At 31.1% G+C, this 11517-nt stretch overlaps 1 protein-coding gene and 1 long non-coding RNA gene across 4 annotated transcripts; one reads left to right on the top strand and one right to left on the bottom strand.

Moving 5' to 3' along the window:
• LOC107614010 (plant cysteine oxidase 4-like) lies at positions 6037–10730 on the bottom strand. Of its 3 annotated transcripts, none has more exons than XM_016316320.2 (4): positions 10459–10730; positions 9558–9703; positions 9309–9456; positions 6037–7206 (listed from the first exon to the last, which is right to left on the bottom strand). In XM_016316320.2, the coding sequence occupies exons 1-4, from the start codon at positions 10559–10561 to the stop codon at positions 7187–7189; spliced, it is 417 nt and encodes a 138-aa protein (XP_016171806.1). In that variant the 5' UTR covers positions 10562–10730; the 3' UTR covers positions 6037–7186. The 3 variants fall into 3 exon arrangements, with proteins under 3 accessions (XP_016171806.1, XP_020972538.1, XP_016171737.1); XM_021116879.1 differs by having other exon boundaries at positions 6690–6701; XM_016316251.2 differs by lacking the exon at positions 6037–7206 and having other exon boundaries at positions 8831–9456.
• LOC110269198 lies at positions 7833–8642 on the top strand. The gene is made up of 2 exons (XR_002358259.1): positions 7833–7947; positions 8123–8642. It is a non-coding gene; the product is annotated as an uncharacterized LOC110269198 (long non-coding RNA).

The following is an 11517-nucleotide window of genomic DNA, read 5'->3' as shown; positions in this document are numbered from 1 at the left end:
TTGATGATCGAATCGTGTAAGCACTACTTCACACGAATCTCCTCAAAGATGTGATCTTGCGCAGGGTGGTTACACTCTTTTTGCAACTCCACGCTCACCGCACCATGTGAAAACTCTGTTCGGTTGCAGAGTGTGGTGGTGAGGCAGAGGAGTTACTCCACGCAAGAGAGGGAGACTCAGAAAATGTGAAATAGCAAAGAGAGACAAAAGGTGTGATTTCATTATTGTAAACTGATATATATACACTCAATGTGAGCCACACATTTGATAACTGCCTGAATAAATTCCTTACTCTACTCTAACTAATACTGATGTTAATTTACTAAATGAGACAGCTTGTTATACATGCTGTTAAACTATTAATCTACTCTACTATAATCTGGCTACAGTAATATTGGTCAAAAATTATCGAAGAGGAAACGGTGATATTTACCAACGCTTTCGCCATCAATAAAGCTATTGATAATAGCAAATTTTTTATGGAAAACTAGAACTGGAAGCACATAATAAAAAATGGATAAAATTCATTTGAAATGCTTAATTAATTGAATTTAATTACAAATATTATTTTTGGTTACTTAATATTATGGCAGTCTTATATTGTGTACTTAAGATCATATTTTTATAGTCTAAACTAGAAGCGTATATAGATGGAATAAAATTAGATTTGTCCTAATTTAGATTTGGCTCTAAATATATATTGAATTTATTTTTTAGATTCTAATGCAATCCTAAATTTAATAAAATCTATACATATTTTGGCTATAATTATACCGGATAAAAATCAAATAAAAGCTGAATAAAAATTAGATCTTTAATCATAATTTCATGCATCTTTGTATATCTTTTTTAGTTTCACAATTATTTTTATTAAAAATAAATGGATTAATTTATAAGTAATATTACACGATATTAGTTAAAAAAACATAAATTCAAGACAAAAATTTTATCTTCTTAAGTATGTTTACTGTGAGAAATATGGTTCAATGGTTATCATGCTTATTCTCTTCACTAAATATCTAGTGTTAGAGTATAATTAGGATCAATTAGATCAATTAACATTATTTAGCATATCTGAATATTTATTATATATAAGATATTACGTCTTTATTATTTCGATTCTTTTAACACATATAAATGTCCTTTTATATTATATCATTCTAGATAACTTGAATACACACAAAACTTTTTATTTTTTTAGAAAAAATATTTGAGTGTATTCAAATTGTCGAGAATGAAAAGTATCAAAACATTAACAAAGGAGAAAAAAATTGCACGAAAGAAAAGTATAAAAAATACGGTGATTTTACCAGAAAAAAATCAACCTATCCTCCTCAAGGAGGATACCATGCCTCCGGTACCATATTAGAAAGGATAAGAGAAAACAATAAAAAAAAGTTTATATCTATGCAAGTTATCTGGATGATACAATATAGAAGAGTATTTATAGGTGTTAAAAGAATCGAAATAATAAAGACGTAATATCCTATAATAAATATTCAGATATGCTAAATAATGCTAATTGATCTAATTGATCCTAATTATACTCTAACAAGAAGAAACTCCAAATCTCAAACTATTATTTCATATGATGAAATTCACTTAAAAAATATAATAAATACTAACTAAATTTTAAAATTAAAGCATAATCATGAATCAATACTAATAATACCAAATATGCAAGTCACATACAAATAACATAAAAAGAATTTAGATTCTCTAAATTTTAGATTTTTATTTTAGAGGATAAAGTGAGATCTCCCATCATTGAATGTTTTCTCCCTCATATTTTCTCTTGGTTCCACCTATAAAATATATGATGATAAATCATACTTTACCTTCTAAAATAAAATTCAAAATTTAAAGAATTCAAATCCAACACAAAACATTACATATTAGTCTAAAATCTTATATTTCTTAAACACAAAACAATAATTTAAAATATATATCGTCACTGAGCCGGATCATGTAAAATGAACTATAGTTTAAATCTAATTAAAATATTTTTTAAATGTTATTTTTTATTTTCGGATCAAATTTATACCACTTCAAACCCAAACCAACATATACAAAAATACTTCGAATTTGAGTTGGATCTTTACGTCGGACCAAATCATATACACCCTTAATCCAAACCCCTCAATAAGTGATCTCAAATCTGCCACAAATTACCATTACGATTGTTAAGCTCACACTTGGGAAGGTCCATATAATATCCATCCATTGAACTTATTTTATATCTACTTAATATACTAAAATTGGGTTTTCCCCCAACTACTAAAGGTGACGTGTTTTTAATCTTATCACGTGCCATGCATGGGTTAATACAAGTTTAAATAACAACTTTAATCTTATCACGTGCATGGCATGGCACGGGTTAATTGTTCTTCATTTTGAGCTGATTTTGGTATTTTCTTACTTCACAGTAAACCAACATATAAAACTTTGTTGGTAGATTTAAGTATTACTAGATTATTTATGATCATATTGAGTATATATGCCTGATTTATTAAAAAAAATAGATTAAATAACTATTTTATAGTTAATACAATTAACACTATATTAAGAAAAGAAAAACAACGCATACAAGTTATTCTTTTATTAATTAAATTATTATAATTAAAATAAAATTTAACATAACAACTTAAAATTATAATTTCAATCTTATCACGTGCATGGCACGGGTGATTAAACTTGTATATAGATAAAATTCGATAAATTAAAGTTGACCACTTATTACAAGTTACAAGTAGTAAAATATATTTAGCTATACTTGGCAGCCATGAGAATGCAAAAGAAGCAATATTTTACTCATACAACAAACACATCAATGGTTTTACTGCTCTACTTGAAGAGTAAAAAGCAGCTGAGATAGCAAGTAAGTGTAATCATCATATTTATAATCATTAATCATCCTTTCTTAAACTAAGTGTTGTTTAAACAATTTAGCTTGTCTTCTACATCTTCCCATCTTTTTAAAATTATTATAATAGTATTTATTTAGAGTTATGAACTTTTTAAATAAAATTTTAATTTATAAATTAAACAGGGTATTTTGTAGATAAAAAGGATTTTTTTTTTTTTTTTTTAAGAAAATCCAAATGTGGTGTCTGTTTTTAAGAACAAAGGGCACAAATTAATGACTACAAGGTCGTGGGAGTTTTTGGGGCTTGAAAGTAGCAATGGAATTGTTCCGAAAGACTCAATTTGGGAGAAAGCAAAATATGGGGAGGGTGCAATTATTGCTAACATTGATACAGGTGAAGTCACCTTCTTATCCTCTTAAGCTTCTATCTAGTCAATAATCTCCATTCTCCACTAATATTAATGTCAAAGAAGGAGGCTAATTTATTTATTTATTTTTTGGTCTCATTGTATCATATATATATGTAAGATATTTTTCTCGAGTGTTTGATCAGTAGGATAGTATGTGATAGATAATCTAAACTAAAGGAGCATAATAGAATATAGTAATATACAGATAATTTTCCATATTTGTTACTGTGTCATGAAATTCATAATTATTCTCCTTTTTTTTAACTTTCTAAAATTTTATCTACTAAAACATTACATAAATACAAACAAAAAATTAAGGATGTTCATGGATCGAATTTGATCTGCATATTCACGATATTTACTCGAATCCAATCTAAAAATTACGAATATCGATCCGATCCGCAAGGCTATCAGATCGAATCCGATCCGCACACTAATAGGATCAGATTGCGAATTTTATGAAAATATCTGCATTCCATAGATCCGCAAAAATAAATAAATAAATAAATAAGTACTCTTTTTATGTTCTATTTCAACTAATAATGATCATATATCTTGTATTATTTTATTTTTATTATTAAAAAAGTATATTTAATAATGTTTTAAGAGTAAACATATTTAAAAGAATAGAAAAAATGAATTTCATTGATATTTTTTTAATTAATATTTTATTGATATTTTTTAATAAAAATAAATTTTTTAAAATATTTTTATATTTTGCGGATATATCCGAGATTCGATACTATCTGATCTGCAAATGTGCAGATCGGATCTAAACTTAAAAATCGCGAATATTGGATCTGATATGATGATTTTAGTTCAGATCAGATCGAGATTTTTGTTATATCCGATCCGATCCGCATTCACCCCTACTAAAAATCATTCATATAGGTTTTTAAACAAAAAATTAGTACCGTCAAAATAAATTAAACCCATCGAACTAACCCGTTTTAATTTTGCAAAATTAAAACGTACTGAGCCTAATTAATCAAAAAAAAATAATGGGTTAAACAAGTTAGTCTACGCCATAAATGGGTGGGCCATTTACATTTTTTTATATTAAAAAAAAAGCATTTTTTACCAATATGAATGTTATTGTGATATTTAAATTAAAAATGAAAAAAAGAATATGAATGTCAATTTATAATATTAGTGTATATATGTTTATTAATGCTCAATTAATTTTTTTGTCATTCAAGCATACTATATAGTATATACACAACTTTTCTTCTTAAATATATATTTTTTTTAATTTTTCATTACATTCGACCTATTAACAGAGTACAAAAGAGAACATTCGATGATTATTAACCCATTCTTTTCGACATTATTACCATCAAGAATGGGGTCATAATCAAGAGATACAAAGCAAAATTCTCAAATAGTTACGAGACACAATAAAAATAAGGAATAATAGTATAATACAACACTCATTTTCAACCACACCTGCATACCATTTGAATGCTTCAACTGTTCAACACCTATTGCATGCACGTTGAGTATAAGGTCCACTACAGTCCCCTGCATATATTTATATATTCCTGCCTTTCAAACCTCTTTCAGCCATGTTACTAGTGCGCATCATAAAAGCCCCTACTACCTTCTCATGTCCACATATAATACCTTTCATACCTACTGAATCCAGATATTTTCTTCCTTCATCGCCTCTTACTTCACACTTCTTAGGCTCTGCCTCTGCTTCATGTTACTGGCTCTATTTCTCAAGAATTTTATTTTCGAACTAGTTTCTTTCTTTCTTAAATAATTGCAGACAAATAATATCTATTGGTGTTGTGTAAAAAGATCATTAATATCAGAAATTAACTGTAGTGTTTTTTATTTAAATTTTATTTTTCAGAGGATACCATTTTTTTTTTTTCAAAAACCTCATAAAAATAAATGGAAATCACCCAAACATTAACAAAAAAAACTATATTTTTCTCTGAAGTATTTATAGCTTTACCAATGGATTCATATATATTTTGTCATATCAATAAAAAAATAAAAATATCTCATTTTTATTTCTATTCACGTATAGTTAAACATTTATGTTACACCAAATTTAATTTATGTGAAAAATATGTTAAATAAACTGAATTTATAATATATAAATTTTCAATTCAATAATAAATTTTGTAAAACTAAAGTAATCAAATATTAAAAAAAAAATTGAATAAGTGAGAGTATTGTGGATTTTAGTGTGGCCGGACAAGCTCCAGCAGCGACCCGCCAAGTTTTTTTTCTTTATATAGAAACAACTCAAAACAGCCCAAATCCAATAACTATTTTAGCCTCAACCTGTGTTCTTTAAACAAAGAATGGAACACTAATCCCTCCCCTATACAACCGTCAGTCTCACACACCACTCGTCGCATTCTTCCAAGAGCTCTTGGTCGGCGCTCTATTCCGTCAAAGGCTTTGGACGCTCCTTTTCCGTCCGACCTCTCATTCTTCTCTCAACTCTCCTATCACTAGTTATTATTAAATTATTCTTCTAACTTAGCTCATGACAACAATAAAGAAGTCTCGTGACCCACAAATTCAGTCTAACAGAATACATTAATTCAATTACAATTTTAGTCTTTATTATCTTATTTTTAGTTGTTCTTATCTTATCTTTATTTGCTTTTATCTTTCATAGGACAATACTCTATATATATTTAGTTTTACCCTAAAAAAAGATAACAATAGACACCGATTTTTGTATAAATAGTTAGATAAGGGTGGAGCCGATCCACTTTGAGAAGGTTAGGTTTTCTTTTCTTCCTCGGAGATATAACGAATCAACAATGCCTCGCTACGAAGATAAATACGGCAACACACTTCAATACAATTCAATCAATCAACAATTAATAAAATTTCTTCATCTTTTCTTTTTCTATTCTTTCACAATTTTATCATGGTATCAGAGCCTTGGTATGCTCCTTGAAGAGGATACATAAGCTATCATCTTTCCGGCGAGAAATCATCCTACTTCTTTTTCAACCTGATGAATAATCAATCTTTCAATTCAGCTCAGAACCAATCTCTATTACATCCATCCAAGTAAAAATCTAACATCAGTCTTGGTTACACCTGTTCTAACAGGAAACAACTATCATTCATGGAATAGGCCTGCCTTCTTCCGGCAGTTTCATCTGCACCTTCTTCCGAGAGTTTCGTCTGCATTCTATTTTAGCAAATTCAATCTGCATCTATTTTAGCAGTTTCATATGCACTCTTATTGCACGCGCCCTCTTTTATTGCGCTCTACGCGCCCTTACCAATCTTATTGCGCCATATGCACCCCCTCTGAAGACCAATCTTATTGCGCTCTCCTTTTATATTTTTGTCGCCGGCAGCTCAAGCTCCGCCATACGCATTTTTTGAAGATCGCTGCTCAAGCATAGCATCTCCTTTTATATTTTTACCGCCAGCAGGTCAAGCTCCGCCGCACGCATCTTCCTCCGTGTCACCACGTCAGACCCGCTTTTCTCAATAATTTCATTGGCATCTTCCATCGGAGGCGTATTAAATTACTCTTCCACCTTAGCCCATGACAAGAATAAAGAAGTCTCGTGACCCACAAATTCAATCCAACAGAATACATAAATTCGATTACAATTTTATCAATTATTTCGATTCTCCTCTTTTTCTGTTTGTTTGAGGTTGGGCGCTACTCCTTTGAAGGTGGACGCTGTTTGTGACTGCTCTCCGGAATCTCGTCGGCCTTGTTGGAGATCAATGCTATGTGGTATCTGAACGAATAGCAAATGGCCTCAATCCTTCTCACGTGATTCCACTTGAAATCCTCTGTCATCTCTTTCATTTTTGTCCTCGGAGTTACTTGGAGACTTCCTCTTGTGCCGCTGATGGCAGTCTTATTTCCAAGTGCAAGAACATCATCACTCATAGCTGAATTTTTGTTCTGTTATTTAATTGATACTTGTCCTGGCCATTGTTAATATTTAATATTATTATTAGAAGCAGCTATATCTTGTGTTATTAATGGTGAATTATATGGTAAAGATGTAAGTTTACAGATTTTTCTTTTTATGGGATGAAAGAGAGATTGAAAAATGTAGAATCTACACTTTGAATAATAATAAAATAATAAAAAATAACTATAAAAGAAATTTATTTTCTCTCACTATATCACTCGATCTGTATAGTAGAGTGCCCCGTTGTTAATATATACAAATACAAATGAGAATGAATAAATAAGTGAAAGAAGGTATCAAAGAAACCCACAAGTGAAAGAAGGTAACAGGGGAACCCATGAGTGAAGGAAAGAAGGAAAAGTTCTTGAGAGTGTGGTACAGCAATAATGGAAGATTTAAAAGAGAGAAAAAGGATCCGATAGTTAAAAAGGAAGAGAAAGAGAAGACCTAAAAAGAGAAAGAGGTGAAAATAGTAACGATGATAGAGACCCAAATGAAGATCTTCAACTTTAACATCAAATTCCAATTTTTATTTATATTATATTTTATTTTGTTTTTGTTAAATCTGAGTAAATATTAAAATAAAAATTACTACAAAGATTATGGTAATTACAAAATTACAAAAAAAGGTTTAAATTGGTACAAATTTTTTCATGTCAATTAAGTCAAATTGGTTTGTAGATGTTTTCCTGCAAGTTAAACATTGAAGAATAAATATGTGACCCACTCAAGAAATTTTATATTAAACTAGGTGTTGTAGATTACGGTAGTTACAAAATTACCAAAAAAAAAAAACGGAATGAAGTTTAAATTGGTACAAATTTTTTCATGTCAATTAAGTCAAATTGGTTTGTAGATGTTTTCCTGCAAGTTAAACATTGAAGAATAAATATGTGACCCACTCAAGAAATTTTATATTAAACTAGGTGTTGTGTTGGGTATGGGTATGGATAAGTCCGTGGAAACAAAAGATTTGTGTGGGAGAATTCTACCCAATGAACGGTATCTTCCAAAATCAGAACTCTAATCCTAAATAAGATTCTAATTTAAGCAAAACAACTACATACGGTCCATTGTGAGAGATAAATTAGAAAGGTTGATTCATATTAAGTTGGTATATTTTTACTCTGATGGGCATGATGATGATTCACATGAAAAACCAAGCATTTCCAATCCTTTTAAAGTGATAAGTGCAGAACTTCATATACCTCTTACTCCAGGGATTTATACAAATATTAAAACAAAATAACATACATAACTGAGACAGTATTTCTTTGAATTGACAAAGCTTTAGAAAACGGAAAAACCATTCCCAAGAAATGCAAATACAACTTTAGGCTATTTTAGTAGTTAAAGTTTAAAGTTGAAGATATTATAAACTTAGTCCATTACTTGGCATGCTAACAACAAATTATCTCTATCGCAGTATCACAGTCACAAGTTTAGTTTCATATCTCCTAAGCAGAAAAGGATTAATGTTGTTGTTGTGCTACCCAACCACAAATTAAGGAAACAATCACAGGAGTGAGTTTTTCTAGTTCAGAAAACTGATATCTGATAAGAATTTAAAAATCTAGATTCAAGTCAAGGCAAGTTGCGGCTAAATTGACAAGAACAAAGGAATTCTAAGGCAATTAAATCAATAGTTAGAACATATATTAGAATTCAGTCAAAATTATTCGATGTGACAAAGCATATTGATATTACTAAGCCTATAAATTCACAGGACAAGCCCTATTGCAAATATCTAGTAGCTCAAGCCAATGAACCAGTGTTTATACCAAAAAGGAACAGCAAGATTCATACGAGTGATCATAACACTATATGCCAGTTTACAGTTCCTAGACAATTATATATTGTTGTGCATGATTTTAATATTTTTCACTAATAAGTGAGACCTCGGACTATTTTGCACAAAGTTTTGGTGTTTTTCTAGTAGTTGGCAGCCACGAACAATATTGAAAAATGATAACATATTTTCATCTTGTCTTACCTCAATAACAAGTGTTGTATAGTCACCACATTCAACACTTGACACTTTTTTTTCAAGGTATGGCCAACTAAAAATTGGATGAGTTAACATGAAAGCGGGGAAAACCATAGAGAACAAACCTTCAGCTGGATCATTTGGGGTAGAGGGATCGATCCAGTCATACCATTTAACATGCATTGATCCATATAAGAGCTTGCTGAACACTGTCATTCCGGGATGATTATGCAGAGGAATAATAGATGAAGGGGGCATGCAGAAAATTCCTATCTACAAGGGATAAAATTATTGATCAAACTTCATGTAGTTATATTATAAAATTGCTGATTATGACATAAAGTTGATGTGGAGCTATGGGACTTAATACTTACAGAGAAGCTGTTGGACTCATGTAAATGCAAGTATTTGATTGGAGGTAATGGTTGAATGCCCCCATTACGCTCAAGCATTGCTCCAGACCAGTTCCTAACCGCTTGTGCCTCCTGTTCAAGACCAACATCTGATGGCTTGATTTTTTCTGAAAGGTTTTGTTAAAAGGCATTAAGAAAATGTCAGTTGGAAAGGAAAAATATTATGTGGTAAGATAAAGATAATCTAACATAAATCATATGATACCATAAGTTGCATGGTTTAAGAACTTGGACCTATATTCCAAAGTGACGAGGAACTTGAAGGAAATGAAAACGTATGATGCAAACTTAGGATGTAACCAGCTGATCAATTTCAAACTCACTCCAAATTTCAACCTTTTTTATGCTAAAGTACAAATTGTCCAGTAAATTAATTCAAGAATGACAAATGGAAATGAAGTTTACAAAAATAGCTTCACTACAAACTTATATTTATTTCCGTCTTAACTTTCTTAAATTTAAACAGAAAATCGGGATCCTTCTTTCACACTCGAAAAGAAGACTAGATCATTCAAAGTTTCAAGGGAGACTCATATTCAACTCTCAAGTAGAAAATTACTGACAAACTGTTACTGTCTTTACTAGCCCTAGAAATTTAACTGAGAACAATGAATTATATTACACTTAACTCATATCCTAATTATTCATCAATATGTATCACAACTAATCAAGCAAATGTATTTCACATTTTCACAAGTTTTTCACAACTCATAAGTGATGTTAACTCATTGAATTCATTGTGAATATGATGATTATATGCAAATTATTTGCATGAACAACAAAATAAAGTGTCCTAAAAAAGATCAGAAACTAAATTACAGAGAAGAAAATAATAAGAAAAAAAAGGGAAAGGGCAATATACCTAACTTCTCGCGAACTTTTTCAATAGCTTCGTCAGACACAGGTCCATCAGATGAAAGGGATGTATTGCATAACCTATAAAGTCTATGAACATAATACGGCATGTTGTCGAGGTGTGATCAACTTATCTGCTCAGAACAAAGCTCCGAAAGCAGCAAGCCGACAACACCTCCTGAGCAGCTTATCAATCTACTGGGTATGCAATTGGATAATAATTGTAATTTAGTTTCAGAATCAAAACCAACAGGTTATGAATCTGAATATCTGTGGATGTTCATTTAGTATACATACAAAAAACACTAAACTAAACTAACAAAGCAGCCCACAAACGGCAGGGCATTATAGAGGTACAAGACCTTCACCCTAGGTGGGGTGAGGCGGGGCGGGGTGCCTGCCAACAATCAGGCTTCTGGCCGGACTGGCCCGCCTGCTACCCCTATTAATTTCGTATCATAGGTATTTTTTTTCTGTCATTAGTGTTATGTATTTTCCGGGAGGGGGTGGGGGATTTGGGTACTTCCATGTTTGTGACTTTGATTGTTGGAGGTCCTAATGTGTCTGTTACCGTTGGGTGTAAGTTGATGCGCTTTTGATGAAAGTAATTTGGGTGTGTAGTTTTGTTGAGAAAATGGGGTTAGTGTGTATCTGATATTCTATAAAATAGAATTTTGGGAACTCTAATTTTTTGGTACTTTGGTGAGTTAGAAATAGGAATGATATTTTTTTGAGAAAATGACAAATAGGTCCCTGATCTTTTGTCCCGTGAATATTTTTGTCCCTGACCATTGAAAAAAACTTTTAAGTCTCTGACCTTTACAAAACTTGGACGGATCAGTCCCTGACGGAGGCATTTGGACGGAGGGACTGATCCGTCCAAATTTTGTGAAGGTCAGGGACTTAAAAGTATTTTTCAATGGTTAATGACAAAAATGTCCGCGGGACAAAAGGTTAGGGGGCTATTTGTCCTTTTCTCTATTTTTTTTATCCGTATAGATTTTGGGGGTGAATATGGATAACCATGTAATAAACGGGACGGGTGGGGAGATAGATACTCGTTTTG

The sequence above is a fragment of the Arachis ipaensis genome, chromosome B01 (genome assembly GCF_000816755.2).
Source record: "Arachis ipaensis cultivar K30076 chromosome B01, Araip1.1, whole genome shotgun sequence".
NCBI classification, from domain to species: domain Eukaryota; kingdom Viridiplantae; phylum Streptophyta; class Magnoliopsida; order Fabales; family Fabaceae; genus Arachis; species Arachis ipaensis.
The sequence above is the reverse complement of the archived record's forward strand: the minus strand, read 5'-3'. Positions and strand labels throughout refer to the sequence as shown.

Coding starts and splice junctions, on each gene's coding strand:
- LOC107614010 (XM_016316251.2), bottom strand. CDS start 10,561: ATGCCGTATTATGTTCATAGACTTTATAGGTTATGCAATACATCCCTT. Junction 9,704..10,458: donor AAAAGTTCGCGAGAAGTTAG/GTATATTGCCCT, acceptor AAAACCTTTCAG/AAAAAATCAAGCCATCAGAT. Junction 9,457..9,557: donor ATGAGTCCAACAGCTTCTCT/GTAAGTATTAAG, acceptor TATCCCTTGTAG/ATAGGAATTTTCTGCATGCC.